The 23,308-nt window shown below is 47.4% G+C and overlaps 2 protein-coding genes across 3 annotated transcripts; one reads left to right on the plus strand and one right to left on the minus strand.

The window, feature by feature from the left end:
- Positions 1-643: 643 nt before the first annotated feature.
- Positions 644-2,050, plus strand: LOC105991096 (putative tripartite motif-containing protein 75). Its single transcript, XM_013023668.1, has one exon. The coding sequence runs from the start codon at positions 644-646 to the stop codon at positions 2,048-2,050; it is 1,407 nt and encodes a 468-aa protein (XP_012879122.1).
- A 3,991-nt stretch (positions 2,051-6,041) lies between these two features.
- On the minus strand, positions 6,042-22,233 carry Tmem192 (transmembrane protein 192). 2 transcript variants are annotated; one of them, XM_013026750.1, is made up of 6 exons: positions 22,105-22,233; positions 19,736-19,882; positions 16,867-17,134; positions 10,227-10,361; positions 8,059-8,161; positions 6,042-7,213 (listed from the first exon to the last, which is right to left on the minus strand). In XM_013026750.1, the coding sequence occupies exons 1-6, from the start codon at positions 22,129-22,131 to the stop codon at positions 7,084-7,086; spliced, it is 810 nt and encodes a 269-aa protein (XP_012882204.1). In that variant the 5' UTR covers positions 22,132-22,233; the 3' UTR covers positions 6,042-7,083. The 2 variants fall into 2 exon arrangements, with proteins under 2 accessions (XP_012882204.1, XP_012882211.1); XM_013026757.1 differs by lacking the exon at positions 19,736-19,882.
- Positions 22,234-23,308: the final 1,075 nt, after the last annotated feature.

Below are 23,308 nucleotides of genomic sequence, written 5' to 3' on the forward strand. Positions count from 1 at the left end.
ACACACACACACACACACACACACACACACATAACCACGCATATATTGTAGGGACTGGGTGAAGTGGGATGGGAATGGCAGGTGGGATTTGTAAGGATTTCTTTCCTAAGAAATTTCTCACCCACAGCAAGTGTGAGGCTGGAGGAGCTGTGATTGACCGCCGCTGGCCCACAGGAGGGACTCTTGCTGGCTTCTGGAACTGAAGAGTAAAGACTTCAGAAAGCCTTTTTTTTTTCTTTCTTTCTTTGGTCGGTTGTGAGGCTTGAACTCTGGGCCTGGGCGCTGCCCCTCAGCTCTTCAGCTCAAGGCCAGAGCACTCTACCACTTGAGCCACAGCACTACTTCCGCTTTTCTGGTGGTTAATTGGAGATAAGACTCTCATGGACTTTCCTGCCCAGGCTGGCTTTGAACTGTGATCCTCAGGTCTCAGCCTCCTGAATAGCTAGGATTAAAGTCGTGAGCCACCAGAGCCCGGCTAAAGCCTTCTTAGACTGTGACCATTGTGGGAAACCAGGACTGCAGTGAAACCCTTCCCGTCTCAGACAGTGAGATCTGAGTGTGATCCGGTTGTCCCTCCAGAGAGAACTGAGAACCAAACTTCTGAAGCAGATCGCCTGTGGGCACCCTTCATTCCCTGCTCCCAATGGCGGTGACAGCAGCCTTGGCCAGATTTCAGGCTGAATCCAAGTGTCCCATCTGTTTGGAAGACCTGAAAGACCCGGTCACCATTGAATGTGGACACAACTTCTGTCGTGCCTGCATCCAGCAGTCCTGGGAAAATCTGCAGGAAATGTTCCCCTGTCCCGTGTGCCGCCACCTGAACGAAGAGGGCCACTACAGAAGCAATCTCCAGCTGGGGAGAATGATCAAAATCGCCCAGCAGCTCCACGTGGGCAGCAGCAAGAGGAAGAGGCTGGAAGAGAGCCCCCTGTGTGAGAAGCACAACCAGGCCCTCACCCTCTTCTGTGAGAAGGATTTGGAGCTCCTGTGTCCTGTGTGCGTGAGGCCCCCCAACCACAATCGCCACACGGTGAGGCCCATCGCCCAGGCCGCCTCTACTCACAGGGAGAAGCTCTTCTCCTATATCCAGCCCCTGAAGCAGCAGCTGGAGCACGCCCGAAAACTACTACAGACCCAGCACAAGAAACATCTGGAACTCCAAGAGATCCTGGAAAACCAGCGAAAGCAATTCGCCTCTGAGTTTGAACATCTGAAGCGCTACTTAGAGCAGGAGCAGCAGGCAGCTCTGTCTAGGTTGGAAGAAGAGGAAAAGGAGCTGGGACAGAAACTCCAGGAAAACATAGAGGCCTTCACCAACTATGGTTCCAGACTCCGCAGTCTGCTGCACAAGGGCGAAGAGCAGATGCTGCTGCCCGAAGTGGAATTTCTGGCCGAAGTGAAACATTTCCACAGGAATTTGGACAGTGAGGTGAGCCCGCCCATCTTTTCCAGTCATTTGAGGCCGCTCGCCTGCACTTTTTCTCCCCAGTACTCTGCCCTGCAAAAGCTCATCAGGAAATTTAAGGTGGACCTCGTTCTAGACCCTGAGACGGCGCATCCGAATTTGATTGTCTCCAAGGATAAGAAATGTGTGAGCTTTTCAAAGAAGAAACAACAGGTGTCTAATTCTCCAAGGAGGTTTAAAGCCAACACTGTGGTTCTGGGGGCTCTGGAGATTGGCTCAGGGAGGCATTTCTGGGAGGTTCAAGTAGGGGATAAGGCTGAGTGGGGTATTGGAGTCTGCAAGGCCTCTATGTCCCCAAAAGCTAAGCAGACATCCAGCCCCCAGGGGTGCTGGAGAATGCTGCTGCAGAATGGCGGCTATGAGGCTCCCGGAGCTGTTCCCAAACCTCTGATAGATGTTGTGGCCAGACGCATCGGCATCTTCCTGGACTACGAGCTAGGGGAGCTCTCCTTCTATAACATGCCTGAGAAATCTCACATCTGCACGTTCAGGGGGACTTTCACGGAACCCCTGATGCCCTATTTCTATATGGGACCTACTTCAGAACCTCTCAGTATCACCGCCGCAGCAGGTTGCTTGCAGTGAACGCTCTCTGCATGGACTGGTTTTGTTTTCTTGTGTTTTATTTTTATTTTTGGTGCTAGAACTGGGGCCTTGAACTCAGAGCCTGGGCACTGTCCCCTTTAGCTTTTTTTTGGGGGTGGGGGGTTCAAGGCTGGTGGTACTCTACGATTTGAGCTGAAGGTCCACTTCTGGCTCTGTGTGTGTGTATGTGTGTGTGTCATTAATTGGAGAACCTCTGTCTGGCTGTGTGTGTGTGTGATTAATTGGAGAACCTCTGTCTGGCTGTGTGTGTGTGTGTGTGTGTGTGTGATTGGAGAACCTCTGTCTGGCTGTGTGTGTGTGTGTGTGTGTGTGTGATTAATTGGAGAACCTCTGTCTGGCTGTGTGTGTGTGTGATTAATTGGAGAACCTCTGTCTGGCTGTGTGTGTGAGTGTGTGTGTGTGTGTGTGTGTGTGTGATTAATTGGAGAACCTCTGTCTGGCTGTGTGTGTGTGTGATTAATTGGAGAACCTCTGTCTGGTTGTGTGTGTGTGTGTGTGTCATTAAATGGAGAACCTCTGTCTGGCTGTGTGTGTGTGTGTGTGTGTGTGTGTGTGTGTCATTAAATGGAGAACCTCTGTCTGGCTGTGTGTGTGTGTGTGATTAATTGGAGAACCTCTGTCTGGCTGTGTGTGTGTGATTAATTGGAGAACCTCTGTCTGGCTCTGTGTGTGTGTGTGTGTGTGTGTGTGAGAGAGAGAGAGAGAGAGATTAATTGGAGAACCTCTGTCTGGCCCTCAGATCTCAGCCTCCTGAGTAGCCAAGATTACAGACAGGGCCACCATGGCCTAGCTCCCTATTTCTTTTGATTTCATTTCACTCAAATTATAAATAGAAAAAAAATTGATTATATTGTAAATATGTTTTCCATCAACTTAAGTTTAATCTCCTGAAACTTTAATTGACTATATATTATCAAATATGTGTCTTTATTCTACTGAGATTTATCTTTGTTACCCATTTCTCATTAAAATTGTTGCCATGGTTTTATGTGTCTGTGCAGTTGGGTACTGTATGGAATGGTTGGTTTTTTGAGCTTAATGTATAAAACTAATGATGAAGGGTGGGATGTGGAATTTGACTCTTGAATGTATCCCTCTCCTCATTTTGAAATGATTATTTGAAGATATTTTAGATGCTCTGTAATCTCAGAAACAACAGAGCTCTTCAATAATTGTCCCAAACCCAGGGTCTTCTGCAGGTGTTCTACCACCCAGCCACATCCTCAGCCCTCACTTCCTTCTAACAATACATGTAGCACAGGAGGGTCTCTTTTCATGCCAATAATCCCGTGACTCAAGTCTCTCAACTGGGTTACAGGTATGCAGCACCTACCTGGCCGAAATTGTGTGTGTGTGGGGGGGTGCTGGTATTGGGGCTTTAACTGCTCTCAGTGGGGCCTGAGAACAGTCCTTTAACTTTTCCACCCAAGGCTGGCATTCTACCACTTACCACAGTTCCACTTCTGGGTGGTTAATTGGAGATGAGTCTCAGACATTTCTGACCAGGTTGACATGTTTTTTGGTGTAAAAATTTTCAGGCCTCCTGAGTGGCCAGGATACAGGCCTGAGCCACCAATGCACATTGGGCAATGGCCTTAGAACTGGCCCCTCCATTCAGGACTTCAACAGCAGGGAAAACCTGAACAATGAGGGAAGCTGGAATTGAGAGGTAGGCTCTGAGCTGTCTGAGTTTGTCTCTACTCACTTTGCAGTGGTGGAGTCAGTCAGCTTTGAGGAATACAATACTAAAGCAGACATGGAAATGACACAGTATGGACAAGGGCGGAGTCAAGAACCCAGTGTGGAAGATTCCACAGGGCGAACTCCGCCTCATGAGTGCTGGGATTAAAAGCCATCCCAGTGAGGTTTTTTTTTTTCCATGTTATATTACCCTAAGAGTTCACTAAAAGGTCTGATTTGTAGAATAGCTGTGTAAGAATTTTCCACTCATCTCCCCAGTTAACCTTTTCTGTCTGGATCCCGGCATCTAGAATCCTCTCTGGTATGCAGTCAGCTCCCAACTAAGGGTTAAATGTATGCTTATGGAGACATAAGCATACACTGGGATGCTGCTCAGCGGCCTCAAGCATGGAGAGCAGCCTCTTCCCCCAACCCTCCCCTAATCACCGCCAGTGTCTAGCAATCTCCTTGGGGAGACTGCAAATTAGGATTGTTAAGAATTTGATTCAACAAAGATGTGAGGTGCACTCCTGGAGAGATGCGGCTCGTGCTGCGGAGCACAGGTGGCCTCACCAGTGCTCAGAATCCAGGCTTTCATGTCTGAAAAGCTCTGAACAAGTGTTTCCCACAGAAGTGACTGAGGACTGTGCTCGCTTCACACTGCAACCACAGGGCTGTAGCAGTGAGGTTGCAGAGCAGTATTTTTGTTCTCTTTCTGTAATCCTTGGTATCCAGAAGGCTGACCTGGAGGATCGAGGATGAAAGCCACTACAGCAGAAAAGTCCTCAAGAGGAGCCTGGAGGCGTGGCTTATGTAGCAGAGCTGGTGCTCCACTAAAGCGAGGGCCAGAGGCTCTGGGTTCAAAGCCCGGTACCAGCAAAAAAAAAAAAAAAGATATTTCAGGAGCAAATGAAGCAAGAGTGCACATCAGAAATGATCGATAAAAACTTTATTAGTTCTTAAAGAAATGCAGTCACAATGACACAGCTGTCAGACAGACTAGGATTACAGAGACATCAGTGTTCAGAGTTAAGGGAGTGGGCCCACAGTACCATAGTTTTGTATAGTTCCTTGGCAGTGAGGTTCCAAATCAGTGCTTTTGGTCCCAGACAGGGACTTGAACTCGGTACCTGAGCTTGTACTCATTGGCTAGAGTTCTACTGAGCCATGTTTCCGACCCCGTCAGTTTTCTTGATATTTTTCAGTCCTGATGTTATGCATCATACACGTCTTTACATATACACATATGTTATGTACTTGCCATGTCTTCCTGCCACCATCTTTTATATATATATATATTTATGTTATATAATTTTTTGGTTGGTCACAGGGCTTGATTTTGTTCAAGGCTCCCACTCTACCACTTTCAGCCATAGTGCCACTTCTTCCTGTATTTTTGACCTGGAGTCTTATAGGCCCTAGGTTGGCCTTGAACTTGTAATACTCCTCTCAGTCACCCATAAGCTAGGACTACAGACCTACACTGCCACACCCAGCTTTCCTCCATATTTAAAGCTTGTGTCCTCAGTTCTGCTCAAAACCTTTCAGCAGACCCCATTACCAACAAAGTGCAAGCAGGTCCCTGGGCAGTGTCCAGGGCCAACCTCTCCAGCATGCCCTGCCACCCCCACAACCCCCACCTCACACCTCTGTTTCAAAGACACACAGTACCTAAGGCATTTGTAGTTACTTTGCTTTAAGTCATTAACTAAGCCAGACTCCCTAAGAAAACCTACTCTTCCCCCTCTCTCCCCAGGGCACTGACACTGCAGCTTATTAGCCTAACTGCAATTACCCACTCAGGGACAGCCCAGAAATTTGCTTCCTCTTTAGAACACAAGCTGCATGTAATTTTGCACCCATAGTAAATAGAATACCTCATATTTCAATCGTTCATTTTCCTGTTGTTTCTGATACCTAGTTTCATTTATTGTTGGAAATGTTCATTGTGAAGTTTAGAAACATGGTAATAGTGAAGCTAGGAGCAGGTGGTTTACACCTTTAATCCTAGCTACTCAGGGGACTAAGATGTTGGTTCAAAGCCAGCCAGGGGAAAGAGAGTCCCAAATACTTCTGTTCTTTTTCCTTTTTTTTTTTGTTGGTCATGGGGCCTGAACTCTGGGCCTGGGTGCTGTCCCTCAGCTCTTCAGCTCAAGGCTAGCACTCTGCCACTTAAGCCACACCACCAATTCTGGCTTTTTCTGCTTATGTAGTGCTGAGAAATGGAACCCAGGGCTTCATGCATACAAGGCAAGCACTCTACCACTGAGCCACCTTCCCAGCCCCCCAAACACTTAGTTCTAACCTTAAGAATTTGCTATGACTGGGCATGGCTGTGCACATCTATATGCAATCCCAGCACTTGAGAAATGGAGGCAGAACTGAGTGTTAGAAGCCAACTCAGCTTACAAAGTAAGTTTGAGACCAGCTAGGCCTCAACACCGGAAGTATTAAAACATGTGAGCTGAGGATGACACTTAATGGTAAAGCACTTGCCTAACCATCTGCAAACCTTGGCTCCAACCCCAAATACCACACACAGAAATCAGATGTTTACCATCTACATGTTGAGTTGATAGGACATTTTATTCTGTTAGCATTTTAAAGTGCAACCCAACACTAAAATGAATACTTCTCACCCTATTTAAATAAGATTTTAAGCCAAAGAAGGTTCTATCCTTACAACTAAACTTATTGATTCAGTAAGGGTATAATTAATACTGAAATACATAGTAACTTCTTGAAGGTAAAAATAAAGTGAACAAATTTGTGTGTATGCCAGTGGTAGGATCTGAACTCAGGGCCAGGGTGCTCTAACCAAAGGCTAGTAGTCAACCACTTGCACCACACGTCCAGTTCCATCTTTTAGGTGATTAATTTGGCAATAAGCACTCAGGAACTTTCCTGTCCAGGCTGCCTTCATTTCAGATCTTAACCTCCTGAGTAGACAGGATTACAGTGTGAGCTACCAGAGATGGCCTGGAATATGTTAGTTTAAAGCTCTGTTTAAATAGATTATCACATTAGACTTCCTTTATAAGAGCCAAATTATTAGAGTTCTTCAAATGTACCTCTGATCCCAGGAAAAGCCAAGAAGTTAAATTATTTCAAAATGTAGAAAACAGACATTTTCCTCAAGTTCTCAAGGCTAGTACCGAAGACCTTCCAAATGACCCCCCCGCCCCCCCATCTACCAAACAGCCACACAGGTAAGAACCAAATCCAGGCTTCTAACCCAGACAGGAAACTGTTGCTCAGCAGAGGCTGTGACTTCCGACTCCCATCGGGGGCTGGCTAGGGGATGGTCTGAAGGACTCTCATTAGGACAGCAGTCACGCCTGCGTGCCTAGGTCCGGACAAGTGAGTGCCAACAGCCGTTTACTCAACAGTGCATTGTGCCGCTTCAGGCACAGGATGATGTCTCCTTGCTTTTCAACAATTTCTTCTAAGCTTGAAACAGTCCTGCAACAATCAAGAAATAAACGGGTTACATGAATTCATTACCACTTGGTGGTGTGGTGGTGTGTTTGGGAGTGCACCAGCTCTTAGTATAGCACAGGACATGTTTAATGTTATAGACAGGCAATATTCCAAAGTGATATAGTGACATTCTTCTGAATCATGAGAGTAGGTAGTGATTTCTACTCTTTGTGTGTGTGAGTGCGAAATGTTCATGTGCCAGTCCTGGGGCTTTAACTCAAGAGACTGTGTGCTGTCCCTAAGCTTTTTCTTTTTTTTTTTTTTAATCAAGACTGGGGCTTTACCACTTGAGCCCAACTCCATTTCCAGCTTTTTGGTGGTTAGAGATAAAGTCTCATGGACTTTCCTGCCTAGGCTGACTTTGAACCAGGATCCTTATATCTAGCCTCCTAAGTAGCTAGGATGACAGGCCTCTTGGGCACTTCTGGGTTTTGTTTTGTAGTTTATTGGAGGCAAGAGTCTCATGGATTTTCCCATTTGGGCTGGATCATCAGATCTTAGCCTCCTGAGTAGCTAGGACTGTAAGCATGAACCACCAGCACTTGGCTTATAGCTATCTTTTATCTCCCCTTTTGAAATATTAGGGATGGAGTTCAAGGCCTTGTGTATATATCCACTGAGCCGCATTCCCATCCCAGCCTTTAAAACTTTTTAAAATTTATTTTGGAACAAAGTCTTGCTAAGTTTTCCAGACCCAGACTAGCCTTGACCTGGAAGCCTCCTTTGGCCTCATGAGTGGCTGGGATGAAAGGTGAGATTGTCATTACACCTCACAGCTGAGATTCTAGTTCTTTCTCGCATCTTCTTGTTCCCAACTCACACCTTACCTGAATCCCGTCTCTGAAGGAATACTGCTAGGGTAAGCATAGATTTTTTCTTCTTCAAGAACATCAGGTTGTGGTTTAGCTCTATTAAATCTTCCGATTTTCACTAAAAGAACAAAATCAATATCAGAGTAATTCTGAAAAATATCTATGTTTATTCCAATTATTTAGAATAAAATAATTGGAATACTTGGCTGTTCTTTCCAAGTAAGTCAATAGATGGGCGTGCTGGGGAGTGATGGAAGTTGAGTTTGATCGTGGCACACTATTCATGGGTGGAAATGTCATAGTAAAACTCCTTTGTACGGCTAATGTATGCTAATAAGTTAACATGCATGGGTTCCATTGTACTGTCAATACATAGGTGAGCTCCTAAGTGTAGCTGGTCATTTGGAAGTCTACTCAGCCATCAGTAAGAGGGGAATACAGAGGCTGACATTATGCAATGACACTCATCACTGGGGTTTACTGGGCACTTACTAAAAGACACTTTAGCTGCTATAGGTGGATAAGTTCATTCAGCTTTCATAACCACCCCGTGGAGTGGGTGGTATTTCACTCCTACCTCTTACAGATGACCAAGGGCAGCCTTAGCCAGGCTCCCAATCAGTCATGACTTCAGAGCTCTGCTGTTGACACTGCTTTGGGAGAGTCTCTCCACATGTGCCTCCTCTAGGCATTGCACAAATTATGGAATCGTAACTACACAGTGTTTGATAAGTGGTTTCTTCCATGGGGGATAAGTTCTCATGATCCATTCATTGAACGAGCAAACATCTACAAGCTATTATGACAGCCAGGTAAGAAACCAGGAAAGTGAGTTACAGAGCAGAGGCAATCACAGTATGCATTCTCAGGATGGGGCGATTCGTTGTGCTCAAGGCCCTGGAAGAACCTGTGAGGTGAGGCTGCTGGTGCAGCTCAGGGCCGGTGTTTCCGGCCATCTCTTCTTCCCTAAACCACAGACTCTCTCTGGAACTCGCATCTTCCTGCCTCTGCCTTTATTATAGTGCTGTGATTACCAGCATGCACTTCTAAGACCCAGCTGTGTATTTTTCATTTTACTTATGCATCATGCATGTGTGCTGACACTAGGACTTGAACTCAGGGCCTTATGCTCTTGTTTGGCTTGTTTAATCAAGTTTGGTACTCTACCACTTGAGCCATAGCTCCACTTCTTTTTTTTTTTTATGGTTAATTGGGGATTAGGGTATCTGGAGTTGTCTATGAGGGCTGGCTTCAAACCCAGGCCAGATTCTCAGATTTCAGCCTCCTGAATAGCTAGGATTACAGAGGTGAGATACTAGTGCCCACCTAGCTAGCTGTGGTTTTAACTTTAAACCAAACTTACTTTGCTTTTGAGAAAGCAAATTTGTGGCAGCTCTTCCCTCTACCCCTAACCCCATACACACTCAAAAAGCTTCCCTTGGGCTGGGAAGGTGGCTCAGTGGTAGAGCGCTTGCCTTGCATGCCTGAGGCCCTGGGTTCGATTCCTCAGCACCACATAAGCAAAAAGAATAAAAGCCGGAAGTGGCGCTGTGGCTCAAGTGGTAGAGCGCTAGCCTTGAGCTGAAGAGCTGAGGGACAGCGCCCAGGCCCAGAGTTCAGGCCCCATGGCCGGACCCCCCCCCAAAAAACAAACAAACAAAAAGCTTCCCTTCTGTTGACAAGAATTTCTGATTCAAGACTCATTGTAGTCATAATCTAACTTGTTAAACTGAAACACCTTTGTACAACTACTAACTACTTACTTGTGATACCAATTCAGAAAAGAGACTCACGGGTGGTGGTTGCAATCCTGTTGATGCTTTGAAATTAGGGAAGTATACATGTGGCCAAAAAGGAAAGACAGGTGCTAAACAGGTTCTCAGCTAATGAGGGGAACTTACTGATGACTAAAATTGTGGGCTCTACTTCAAGCTCTACTTCTAATGGCCACATGAGCATGGACTAAGGGAGACAGTGAGTGAGGCTGAATCTGGTCCAAACCGTTTGCTTGCATACCTGAAAACAGACCCATGAACCTTGCTGAAGTTGTTCTCCGGGGGAGAGCGACAGAGAGGTGTGCAGGTGACTGGGAAGCGCTTTCACAATGAACCCTTCCCCTCATACAACTGATGTATGCAAAACCGACACCCAACACAACTACCCCAGCTAGCTGTAATGCTCACCTGCATACAGGAGCAGCCAGGTGAACGAGCAGATGAGCTCCAGGCCCAGGGTGGTGAGGATGAGGAGAAGGAACAGCCAGCTGAACTCGGGGAAGGAGTGCTGCAGGCCCAGGATGAGGAGGAGCGCCGTGTTCCCTGAGGAGGAAACACCCACATTAGAGGCCACAGAAACTACAGATGCTTCCAGAAAATCCACAGGAGGCCTACATGCTGCTGGTGCCACCGCCATGTCTTTAGTGATCCCTGAGATGTTCCAGCACATTCTGTAAGCACTCAACATCAACATCAATGGATGATGGATGATAGAAACAGGCTGGGAACGTGGCATAGTGGTAGAGCGCTTGCCTAGCGTGCATGAAGCCCTGGGTTCAATTCCTCAGCACCACATAAACAGAAAAAGCTGGAAGTGGCACTGTGGCTCAAATGGTAGAGTGCTAGGCTGCTCAAGGGCAGTGCCCAGGTCCCGAGTTCAAGCCCCAGGACTGACAAGGGAAAACAAAAAGATGGAAAAAACTGCTGGCTTTTTGGCCAGTGGCCTGGACAATAACTTCGTGAAGACCTGGAATGGCTGAAGGAGACTGCAGCCCATGGAAGGCTGCACCACGTCTAAGGCCTTAAGAGTCAGAGGCCAGCACAGAGACCACTAGCCACTGTCGTCCTTCTGTGGGTGTGTTCCAGAAGAAAAGAGCCCTAGGCCTTTAATAGTTTATACATGGGGCTGGGAAGGTGGCTCAGTGGTAGAGCGCTTGCCTTGCATGCATGAGGCCCTGGGTTCGATTCCTCAGCACCACATAAGCAAAAAGAAAAAAGCCAGAAGTGGCGCTGTGGCTCAAGTGGTAGAGCGCTAGCCTTGAGCTGAAGAGCTGAGGGACAGCGCCCAGGCCCAGAGTTCAGGCCCCACGACCGGATCCCCCCCCCCAAAAAAAGAAATGTACTCATTACCTTACTCATGTAATTGTAACTCCTCTGTACGGTATTTTCACATTAAAATATATATATATATATATATATAAAAGAAAATTTAAAAAAAAATTTTAAATTTTTTATTGTAAAGATACTATACAGAGGGTTACAGTTACATGAGTGAGGTAATGAGTACACTTCCTCTTGAACATTGTTAGCCCCTCCATTGTTTTCCCCCTACCATCCCCTCCCTCCCTCCCTTCCCCGAAGTTCTTTTTTTTTTTTTTTGATTGTGATTAAGTGATTACATAATTTCTAAGTCACAAGTTCATTCTAACTTTCCTGGAGCAAAAAAAAGCTAAGAAAATGTGCCTGGGCCAAGTTCAAGTCCTATTACCAGCGTGCACATGCGCACGTGCATGCGTGTGTGTGTGTGTGTGTGTGCGTGTGTGCGTGCATGCGTGTGTGTGTGTGTGTGTGTGTGTGTGTGTGCACCAGCGCACGCGCATGCACACAATTCAGATAACTATTGTGTGGAAGGGAAACTGCCCCTCAAACAAGCAAAACTTTCTTATAACTTTAAATGAAGCCGACCTCAAACCCAGAGACCACCTTGATTCCCCTTCAGTTCCAGGAACAAAGTAACTTTTCCAGAACTCCCTCAGGGACAAAGACTGAGATAAAGGCCAACCAGGCCATACCAGTGGCTCGTGCTGTTTATGCATACCTTTCTCCCCACCTCGCCACCCCCATTCTCCTTGTTTAACCTGAAGTCACCTCTGAAGAGATACTGAAATGCTGTTTTTCCATGGCTGTTGTGTTATAAATCTCCTTTATCTGCCCTTCACCATGTCCCCCTATTTGGCATAGGGGACATGTGGCTAGACTTAACTTGGAACTCCTGGATTTTGAGGAATTGTTTTCAACAGAACTGTAGAAACAAACAAAAATCTCAGTTGGGGGCTGGGAATGTGACCTAGTGGTAGAGTGCTTGTCTAGCCTGCATGAAGCCTTGGGTTTGATTCCTCAGTACCATGTAAACAGAAAAGGCTGGAATTGGTGGTGTGGCTCAAGTGGTAGAATGCTAGTCTTGAGCAAAAGAAGCTCAGGGACAGTGCCCAGGCCCTGAGTTCAAGCCCTAGGTCTGGCAAAAAAAAAAACAAACCTAGTTGGCCAACACTTGGTGTACACTTGATTGTTTTCTGGCCCAGAGCTCCCAAACCCCACTAATTTCCTGAGTGACTGGAAGGAGGGAACATCTTTTGTTAGAACTGGCCAAGTTATAAAGTCCCTAAAACCCTCAGAATTTCTAAGATGATTGAGTTGTTATTTCTAACACGCCCTTCCCAGCACAGCAGAGTTTATGTAGATTCGAGACTCACCCTGCCCTTGTATAGCCTGAGGGTAGGAGGTGGGCCCCAGGACTTAATTTAAGTTCCATAAGAATTCTAGAACAATAAGATCAGAGAGCTTTCAGGTCACCAAAAGGGTGGAGCAACCAAAAGCCAACTAGACTGAAGCTTCCGCCCAGGCCCGCCCAGACTCCTAGAGCAAATCTGTAAGGAACCCAAAGACATCAGTGGGGTGGGGTGGCCTAGACCTCGCAGAGCCACTCCAGTCATTATGCTAATGACAGAAATAGGCCTGGGGTACTGCAGGGATAAGGTGGGGGCAGGTGGGGGTGTCAAGGGGAACCAAGCCAATTCACTTCGGTGATCAACACAACAAGGCAGGCGTGCGTGCGTGCGTGCGTGTGTGTGTGTGTGTGTGTGTGTGTGTGTGTGTGGCAGGGTAGAGCAGGGTGGCCTCCAATTCGCCAGCGTGCAAGTGCGTGCGTGCGTGCGTGTGTGTGTGGCAGGGTAGAGCAGGGTGGCCTCCAATTCGCTTCGTGATCAACACAAGGCTTGTGGTGTGTGTGTGTGTGTGTGTGTCTGTGTAAGTGTGTGGCAGGGTAGAGCAGGGTGGCCTCCAATTCGCCATTCTACGTCAGCTACCCCATCCAAACTCAGCAAAGCATATATTTATTATTTATTGGGACCAGAACTGAACCTTGAGTATTTTTTTGTTTTCTTTTTCTTTTTTTTAATAGGTTGTGGGGCTTGAATTCTGGGCCTGGGCACTGTCCCTCAGCTCTTCAGCTCAAGGCTAGCGCTCTAGCCACAGTGCCACTTCTGGCTTTTTTCTTTTTGCTTATGTGGTGCTGAGGAATTGAACCCAGGGCCTCAGGCATACAAGGCAAGCGCTCTACCACTGAGCCACCTTCCCAGCCCTGTGAGACTCTTATCTCTAATTAACCACCAGAAAAGTGGCCCTGTGGCTCCAAGTGGTAGAGCATTAGCCTTGAGCAAAAGAGCTCAGGGGACAGTGACAGGCCAGGAGTTCAAGCCCCATGACCGACAACAACAAAAATAAAAGAGGTTTGTCTGCCCTGTAGTTCCAAATCACAATCCTCAGATCTCAGCTTCCTAAAAAGCCAGGATTATAGGCTTTAGTTACTCATACCCAGGTTTTCTACTTCTTGATATAAAGTATGATTTGAATCACAAAGCCACTCTTAAATGACCCACTGAAACTAACTGCAGGGTTGAAGGTAGAGAACTTTTCCTAGCAAACCCAAGGTCTCGGTTTTCACCCAAAGCATTGCAAACAAAAGAAAACAAAGTTTAGCGTGGTGGCACATTCTGTAAGCCCAGCAGTTGGCAGAGTCAGGAAGATCCGAAGTTCAAGACCAATGAGGGAAGGGGTGACATTGGCTAAAACGAAATGAACTCTTTACCTAACTTAGGTAGCTAACCCCTCTGCACATCACAGAAAAGAAAGTTCAAGGCCAGCCTGAACTACACAGCAAGGTCTTAAAAAAAAAAAAAAAGCAGATAAAACCCCTGCGTGGAAAGGCAGTAATTGGTAAAGGATTTCCACGACACTGAGCAGCTCCAGGGGCCAGCACACCAGTGGATAGAGCAGGGGTGTGAGTTCTCAGACATGAAAGTTACAGCCTCGTATAAGATGCACTTTAAACTCTGCCATCCATACCTGAAGCAGTGTGGTAGCACAAGCCTGGAATCCCAGTATTTCATAAAGAGAGGCAGAAGAAAACTAAATTTAGGGTCAGCCTAAGTTAAAAATGAGCAATTGTCTCAAAAAAAAAAAAAAAAAGGAAGCAGCAGCAGCAGCAGCAGCAGCAGCCTGGTGCCAGGGGCTCACGCCTATAATCCTAGCTACTCAGGAGGCTGAGATCTGAGGTTCCTGGTTCGAAGCCAGCCCAGGCAGAAAAGTCCCTGTGAGACTCTTAGCTCCAATTAACCACTCAAAAACTGGAAGTGGTGCTGAAGCTCAAGTGGTAGAGCACTAGCCTTGAGCACAAAGAGCCTCAGGGACAGTGTCCAGGCCCTGAGTTCAAGCTCCACAATGGACAAAAAGAGAGAGGGGGGTGGAGGGGGTGGGAGGGGAGAAAATTGAAAGAACTGAAGCTCCTGCCCTAAACCATTTGATTTTCTGAGTCCTTACAGAGCAACAGGAAAGTGATATGGTTATCTGTGATATGTATTATCTATGTTCAACAGTTACAACAGATCGTGAAGGATATAATGTTTAAGAATTTAAGCTGGTGCCAGAGGCTCATGCCTAGCTTCTCAAAAGGCTGAAATCTGAGGATTTAGGCTCAAAGCTAGCCCAGGCAGGAAAGTACCTGAGACTCTATCTCCTACTGACCACCAAAAAGCTGGAGGTGGTTATGGCTCAAGTATGGAGTGCCAGCCTTTCGTGAAAAAGGGAAGCTCTCAGGCCCTGAGTCCACACCCCTCTACTAGCATAAAACAAAAAAAAATGACTTCCAGAATGTCATGTGAGAAACTGAGTATTATTATTATTATTATTATTTTGGTCATTTAGGTCTTTTAGTAGTAAAAGTTCTGCTTTTGTTTTTTTGTGATGGTGACATCTTTTGGCCAATATAGAGTGCTACACTAAGCCAGGTGCTGGTGACTCACGCCTGTAATCCTAGCTACTCAGAAGGCTGAGATCTGAGGATCACGGTTCAAAACCAATTGGGCCAGCAAGTCAAGACTCTTACATTTAATTAACCACTGAAAAACTGTTAGTGAAGGTGGAGATATACTGGGAGAGTGCTAACCTTGAGCAAAAACGAGAAAAAGCCCATGGGCAATGCCCAGGCCCTGAGTTCAAGTTCTAGGATATGGGTATAAACATGCCCCTTGAGCCATACCTCCACTTCCAGCTCTTTTAGTGGTTAATTGGAGACAGGGCCTCAGTCATGTCTTTGTTGCCTGCCCTGGCTTTGAAGTATGATCCTCAGATCTCAGCCTCCTGAGTAGCTAGGATTACAGGCAAGAGTCACTGGCACCCACCAAGAGGGGCTTTTGTTATTGTTGTTGGTTGTGAGGCTTGAACTCAGGGCCTGGGTGCTGTCCTTGAGCTTTTTTGCTCAAGGCTGGTGCTTTACCACTTTGAGGCACAGTGCCACTTCTAGTTTTCTGGTGGTTAATTAGAGATAAGAGTCTCATGGACTTTCCTGCCCAGGCTGGCTTTGAACTGTGATCCTCAGATCTCAGCCTTCTGAGTAGCTAGGATTACAGGCATGAGCCAGCAGCGCCTGGCTAAGAGGGTCTGAACAGGTAACTTTGGCACTAAGATCCTAAAGTTCAGTTTAATTCAGTTAAGCCTTTCTAATGTCTCAACAGTAAAGAAAAGCAGGCCTCATTCTTTCTAAGCCCTGTACGCCTCTTTCTACCCTAGCCTTCATTAATTACAACCCAAGGGTGTATTTTTTTGTTTTGTTTTGCCCCTACTGGTGCCTCACACTCTCGCTTTTCTGTTTAAGCCTGGAACTCTTAACACTTGAGCTACACCTCCACTTCTGGCCTTTTGGTGGTTAATTGGAAATAAAGTGTCTCACTGACTTCCTGACTGGGCTGGCTTCAAATGGTAATCCTTAGATCTCAGATTTTTTTGTTTTTTATTGTAAAAATGTTTTACAGAGGGGTTACCGTTACATGAGTAGGGTAATGAAACATTTCACAGGGAGCATTGTTACCTCCTCCTTTATTTCCCCTCTAAAACCACTTCCCTCCCCACCTCCCCAACTTATTCCCCCCACCCCCCCAAACACTGTAACATTCATTTTCAATATAGTGTCCTAGAACTCAGCTTTCTGAGTAGCAATGATTACAGGCCTGAGCTACAAGGGTGCCCAAGCCCATGCATTTTCCAAGTTTCCCATTTTGGATATCTTCTTCCTACAAACTTTCCATCACCGCCTCCTACAGCAAGAAAAGCACTGGATCTAGTCCAAAGAAGAAGCCCTGCTCTCATCCTCAGACATGTCAAACCACAGTCACGCTTTTATTGCTTTGAACATGGTCAGCCCACTGATAACAAGGGAAACCCTGACACTGTGTCTATGACAAATACAAACTTCAAGGGAAAATAAAGGTTGTACAGACATGAAAAGCTTCAAGACAGTGGCCATTACCCATCACTCTCACAAAAATGAGACTGAGAATACAGACTATAAAATCAACTTTCATGTGTGTGTGTGTTCATTCCGAGACAGGGTCTCCATACGTAGCCTAGGGTGGCTTCAAACTTACAAAATCCACTGGCCTCTGCTTCCTGTAAGCTGGGCTCCGAGCTACACCAGACCTTGGGGGCTTCACATGGCCTTCCTGCTGCCACTTTTCCCACACAGGCCACAGAGCTGACATACGATGAGGCTTACCCGTGGAGTGGATCGTGACGGCGAGGCTTTTGAGATGCCGAGTGGATCGGTATAGCTGGTTATAGCCTTGCTTTCTCGCTTTGCTGTGGTGACACTGGATGTAGCGCTCGAGGAACATGTGCAGAATCCACAGGATCACTTTCCCCAGGATTATGACCGTCTGAACTTTCAGTGGGTTTGTGTAATTTCCTGGGCACTTGTCATCATCATTTGGATGGTTGAGGGTACAAAGCACACCTGTTAAAAATGCTAAAGTCACGAACACAACCTGTCAGAAAGGAAAGCAGCAGGTGATCAATATGATCAATATGTGAAACTGGGGGAAAATAATCAGAAAACTCATACCTATGACTTATGCTAGCCTGTATATAATACATATTACATAAACATAATATATATGGCATATATAGTATATATACTATATAAGTAATATGTAATATAGAAATCTATTATATACTGTATTATATAGTATATATACACTATACATACATAGCATATATACTAAGTATAAGTAACATACAGTATGCTACAGCAATATACAGTATATAAGTAACACATATAGATAAGTTTATTATATATAACATAATATGTAAGTAATATATTACAATATATTACTAATATATAACATATATGCACACAGACATATATATATTTGGCAGTACTGGGGCTTGAACTCAGGACCTCACACTTGCAATGGCTTGCTTGCTCACCCAGCCGGCTTGAACCATGCCTCCAGCCTAGCTTAGGGCTTGTTATTCCCAAGGGCTTTTCTGCTTCAGAAAAGTCTGGATCTCACACTTCTGAGTAGCTAGAATTACAGGCATGAGAAACCAGTTCCTAGCACTCTACCCTCTTTTTATTGTGCCAGTCTCAATGCTTCAATTCAGGGCCTGGGTGCTGTCCCTAAGCACTTTGCTCAAGGCTAGTGCTCTACCACCAGAGCTCCAACTCCACTTTTTGCTTTTTTTGTGTGGAGATAAGAGTTGCACAGACTTTTCTGCCTGGGCTGGCTTCAAACCACTGCCACCAGGGCCTGCCTGGCAGTAGTGTCTTTTTATATGTGAGCTTAGATACCCTTTTACCACTGTTAAAAAATCCACAACCCAGCGAGCTCTACTGGCTCACACCTGTAATCCTATCTACTCAGGAGGCTGAGATCTGAGGATTACAGCTCAAGCCAGCCGGGGGGAAGAAAGTCTGGGAGACTCTTATCTTCAATAAACCACCAAAAAACCAGAAGTAGTGCTATGGCTCAGCTGAAGAGCTGAGAGGCAGCACCCAAGCCCAGAGTTCAAGCCCTACAACCACCACCACCAACAACAACAAAATCACAACTACACAGTAATCAACATGGGGGCCAGCAGTGTAGTTCAGCAGTAGTACATCTTCCTACCATGCCTGGATCCCCCGAAGGAAGGATTTTCTTAAAGTGGTGGAGGCCCTTTGTATATGTGCTAAGCTCTCTGTATCTGCTCATCTGAATTTAGCAAAAGACACAGGGAGCTATAAAGAAAAGCTTAGCTGGCAGGGCATTCATGGCTAAGCTTCCAACCCTGAGAAGATTTACACAGATTGTACACATGTCTGATCTATCAAGTTGATTTTTTTTGGGGGGGGGGTCCGGTAGTGGGGCTTGAACTCTGGGCCTGAGTGCTGTCCCTGAGCTCTTCAGCTCAAGGCTAGCACTCTACCACTTGAGCCACAGCGCCACTTCCAGTTTTCTGGTGGTAAATTGGAGATAAGAGTCTCAGGGACTTTCCTGCCTGGGCTGGCTTGAACTGTGATACTCAGACCTCAACCTCCTGAGTAGCTAGGATTACAAGGGTAAGCCACTGGTACCAACAAGGATCTATTTTTATAAAAAGAAGCATGTAAAAAATGTTCTTTCTTGTAACTGGGGACTGAGCTCATGTATGCGAGGTAAGCACTATGCCATTTGATCTACATTTCCCACCCTTTTATTTTTGTTATTTATATTTTTTGAGACAGGATTTCACTTATATAGCCCAGCTTGGCTTTGAACACAAAGCCTTTTGACTCTGCTACATGTAGTTTTGACCAAAAGCGGTTAAACAAGCAATAAATTAACTGAAATCCAAGAGGTGCTGGTGGCTCATGCCTGCAATTCTAGCTACTCAGAAGGCTGAGATCAGAGCATCTGGTTTGAAGCCAGCCCAGGAAGGAAAGTCCGTAAGACATTTTTTTTTTTTTGGGTGCGGGGGGGGGGGTCTGGTCGTGGGGCCTGAACTCTGGGCCTGGGCACTGTCCCTCAGCTCTTCAGCTCAAGGCTAGCGCTCTACCACCTGAGCCACAGCGCCACTTCCGGCTTTTATTCTTTTTGCTTATGTGGTGCTGAGGAATCGAACCCAGGGTCTCATGCATTCAAGGCAAGCATTCTACCACTAAGCCACCTTCCCAGCCTGCCGTAAGACTTTTTATCTCTAACCACCAAGAAGCCAGAAGCAGGGCTGTGGAGCACCGGCCTTGAGTGGAAAAGCTAAGGGACAGAATCCAGTTCCTGAGTTTAAGCTCCTATACTGGCACAAAAGAAAGAAGGGAGAGGCAGAGAGAGAGAGGAAAAAATGGATACCCATTTGGGGATACGCAAAAAGCAAGACAAAAGCAAGGATTCAAGTGAGAAAGCGAGATCCTGAGCTGTGTTGAAAGAAACCTTGAATGAAGGTTTGTCAGTGTTCCAGGAACATTAACCATGCATACATGTGCAAACATGTCTACAGTAAGTTTTCTGAATGAAGAGGTGTGGACAGAAAGCTCTGTACATTTCAAGACAAAGCCCACTGCCCTGTGAGGCGTTCAGATACTTTTACGAACCTCAGCCCTGCGGCTTCCCCTTCCCCAGCCAACTCACATGTAAAACCAAGAGAAGACTTGTTATGAGGACGGTGGGGACCGGATGGAACCTGGGTCTGAAGTGAGCCTGCAGAGAGTGCTGCGGGGGAAGCTGGGCCCCCAGGAGGGGCTCGTCCTCTGCACTCTGGATGATGTCCACGGAACCCTGAGGGCCAAGAAATTGCCACTATAGTCATTACTTTCTGAATCACGTTTCCAAGGACAAATCTACCAAACTATAAAGCTGCTATAACCACTGCAGCACATGCCTGCAATCCCAGCTTAATGGGAGGTGATTCCCAAGATCACAATTGGAGGCCACCCAAGACAAAAAATTAGCGAGGTCCCTTTCTCAACCAATAAGCTAGACTTCCTGGAAAACACCTGTACTTTTAAGTTACACAGGCAGGAAGACAGTGATCTAACGGCCATCCTGGGAAATACACAGGAACTCAGTAACTTTTTCTGGTGTGTGCTAGTACTGGGGCTTGAACTTTGGGCCTCACACTCTTGCTTGGCTTTTTCCAGGCTGGTGCCCTACCACTTGAGCTACACCTCCACTTCCCAAAACATAAAAGCTACTGTGAAAAATCACTAGAGCAAAAAAAATGCTGCAGTGTGTGGCTCAAGTGGTAAGAGCCACCCAGCCTAGCAAGCAGAAGGTGCAGAGCTCAAACCCTAGTGTTGCCAAAACAAATAAGCAAGCCAAAACAAAACAAAACACCTTTGTTGTGCCGTCACCCTTACCAGCAATCCTCCTGCCTGAGGCAAACTCGGGCTATCTAGCAAGTTCCAGGCCAGTGTAGACTATATTGTAAACCCTGTTCCAAACAAAAACAACAAAAAAGAGACCGGGGTATAGATTAGTGGCAGATGGTTTCCCAGAACAAACAAGGTCCTGGGTTCCACACTGAGAAAACAAAAACTAAAACCAAAACACTGTCCAACTTAAGGGCACAAAGCCAGTTTTAAGAAAATCCCCTTCTAGGGCTGGGAAGGTGGCTCACTGGCAGAGTGCTTGCCCTGCGTGAAATGAGGCCCTGGGTTTGATAGCTCAGCACCTCATAAGCGGAAAAAGCTGGAAGTGAGCGCTAGCCTTGAGCTGAAGAACTGAGGGACGGCTCCCAGGCCCAGAGTTCAGGCCCCACGACCGGACCCCCCCCCCAAAAAAAGAAAATCCCCTTCTCTAAACAACTACCATATATGATATGGATAAACACAACAAGAATTAAAATGATTAGGGAAAAAATGCATTTTGACAAGGTCTCACTGTGTAACCCAGACTGACTTCAAGCATACATTAGCATTGTCCGGTCTTCACCTCTCCAGGACTGAGAATGCAGGTGTGCCCCACCCTATCGGGTGCAATTCTTTAAAAATACGATGGGGTACATACAGATAGAAAAAGAGGCTCCACAGTGCAACAAACTAACCCATCTACTGTCTCAGTCACTTAAAAGTTTTTAAATTTTATATGTGTGTGTGTGCTAGAATGTGCGAGAGCGCGCGCGCGCGCGCGCGCGCGCACACACACACACACACCTCTTGCATGCATGCTGGTCCTGGAGCTTGAACTCAGGGCCTGGGGTGCTGCCCTCCCTCTAGCCCCCCAAGTCTAGCGTTCTACCACTTGAACCACAGCTCCACTGTGGCTTGTTCGGTGGAGATGAGGCGCCAGGCCCGCAACTGCGATCCTCAGCTCTCGGCCTCCTGGGTAGCTGGGATGCCAGGTCTGAGCCCCGGGCGCCCCGCAAGGAAGGAAGCACTCAACTCCCGTCACTCCAAGCACAGGACTCTCACCCAGGACTGAGACCTTGCTTTTGGGGGGGGGGGGTCACTGTCAACTTCGCAGGTCTCGAGGGTAAAAACTTTGGAGGGGGCAGCGGTGGTGGCCCCCCTAAGCCCACCGCTGCCCAAACCCGGCCTTCCGCCAGCAGCCAAGACCCCCGTTATGCTGTCACTCTGCACGGTCTACATGCAAATGGGTCACACACACGCAGATCAGCCTGTGCACGGGACCGGTCTCATCTGGACACGCCGCTCCGATCGCGGCTGTGGACGCCGGGGTTCGGCCCGCGCCCCGCCGGCCGCGAAGCCGGGGACCCCCGGAGACCCGGGGAGGAGAGGTTACCGGGCGGCACCGGCGTCACGTGAGCCTCCCACATCCGGGCGCCGCGACGCGCGTCGCACGTGCGCCGAGACCCACCCAATCTGCGTCCCCGGAAGCCCACCCGCCCTCTCCCGGGGAGGGCGCAGGCCCGAGCCCGCGGAGCCGGCCCCGGCCGGGCCGCCCGCGCTGGGAGCGGCCCCCAGCGCCCCGCCCCGCGCGCCCCAGCGCCGGAAGAAGGGAATCCCGGGGACAGACGCACGCCGCCCCAGGACACTCACGTCCTCCATCCGGCTTCCTGCCGCCATTTCCCGACGCCGGGCGATCGAGCCCCGGCCTGGCCCGGCCCGGCCTCCCCGCTGCGCCCGAGCACCGGGGGCCCCCGGAAAGTTGCCACCTTCGGAGACCCGCCCGCCCCGCGCCGGCCACGCCCACCGCGCGGGTGCCGCCTCCTCACTGCTGATTGGTCCAGGTGATGAGGGGGGCGTGCGCCAGCGGATGCCCTAGGCCTGGGGCTCCGCGGTTCCCGGGTGTGTGCGGGGCTGGGGCTCCCTCATCCTGCGGCCGCCCCGGCGCTGGGAAGATGTCTTCCAGCGAGGGCTTGTTTTGCTTCTGCTTAAAGCATTAGCTTTGTTTTTTTTGTTCTTGTTTACGGGCAAAAGCTCGGTGTTTAGATGGATCCAGAAGTGAAAATGCTGCCCGGCACCAGAGCTGCGGACCCCACTGTCGGTGACAGGTCTGCAGGTTTCCCCAGCGGGAACCCCACGATGCAGCCTGGGTTTTAGGGTGCTTTGTGTGTGTGTGTGTGTTTTAAGCTCAGGCAGAGCCTCTAGGTAAATTTTTGAGGCCGTGTTGGGCCATCTGACCCGAGACCGGTGCCAACAAACCAAAGCAACAAGATTGCGTCAGGCTCCACGTGATCTTAGAGTCTCACCATCCTAACATTCTATGAATGATTTCTCAAGAAGCGAGTCCACAGGCGTCCCCCCTTAACCTTTGATCTTGAAATCTGTCAAGCCTAAAGAAATGTCAAAAGACTAGTTACAACGAACTCCCCCTATCTCTTGCATTGATTTACTATAGATCTTATTACATTATTTCATATGATGTCACATTTGCTCTGTGTATAAGTGTCTATCAATATTTTTTTTAAGAGATAGGGTTTCCCAGTGCTGGCCCAAGCTAAACTTTTGGATTCCTGGTTTCAGGAATTCAGCCTCTTGAATAGCTGGAATCAAAGGCATGTGACACTCTCCCCAACTCACAATTCTTTTTCTGTTGTGGTTTGTTTGTTTCGCTCACCACAATGCTGTCAAAGTTCAAACACAGCATTTACATTTTCTTTTTTCTCTCTTTTTTTTTTATTTTGTGCCGATTCTGGGGCTTGAACTCTGAGCATAATTGCCGTCCCTGAGCTTTCTTGCTCAAGGTTAGCGCTCTACTACTTGAGTCTCACAGATGTACTTCTGGCTTTGGGGCATTTAA

This window comes from Dipodomys ordii, unplaced genomic scaffold, assembly GCF_000151885.1.
Source record: "Dipodomys ordii isolate 6190 unplaced genomic scaffold, Dord_2.0 Scaffold4, whole genome shotgun sequence".
Classification (NCBI taxonomy): Eukaryota; Metazoa; Chordata; class Mammalia; order Rodentia; family Heteromyidae; genus Dipodomys; species Dipodomys ordii.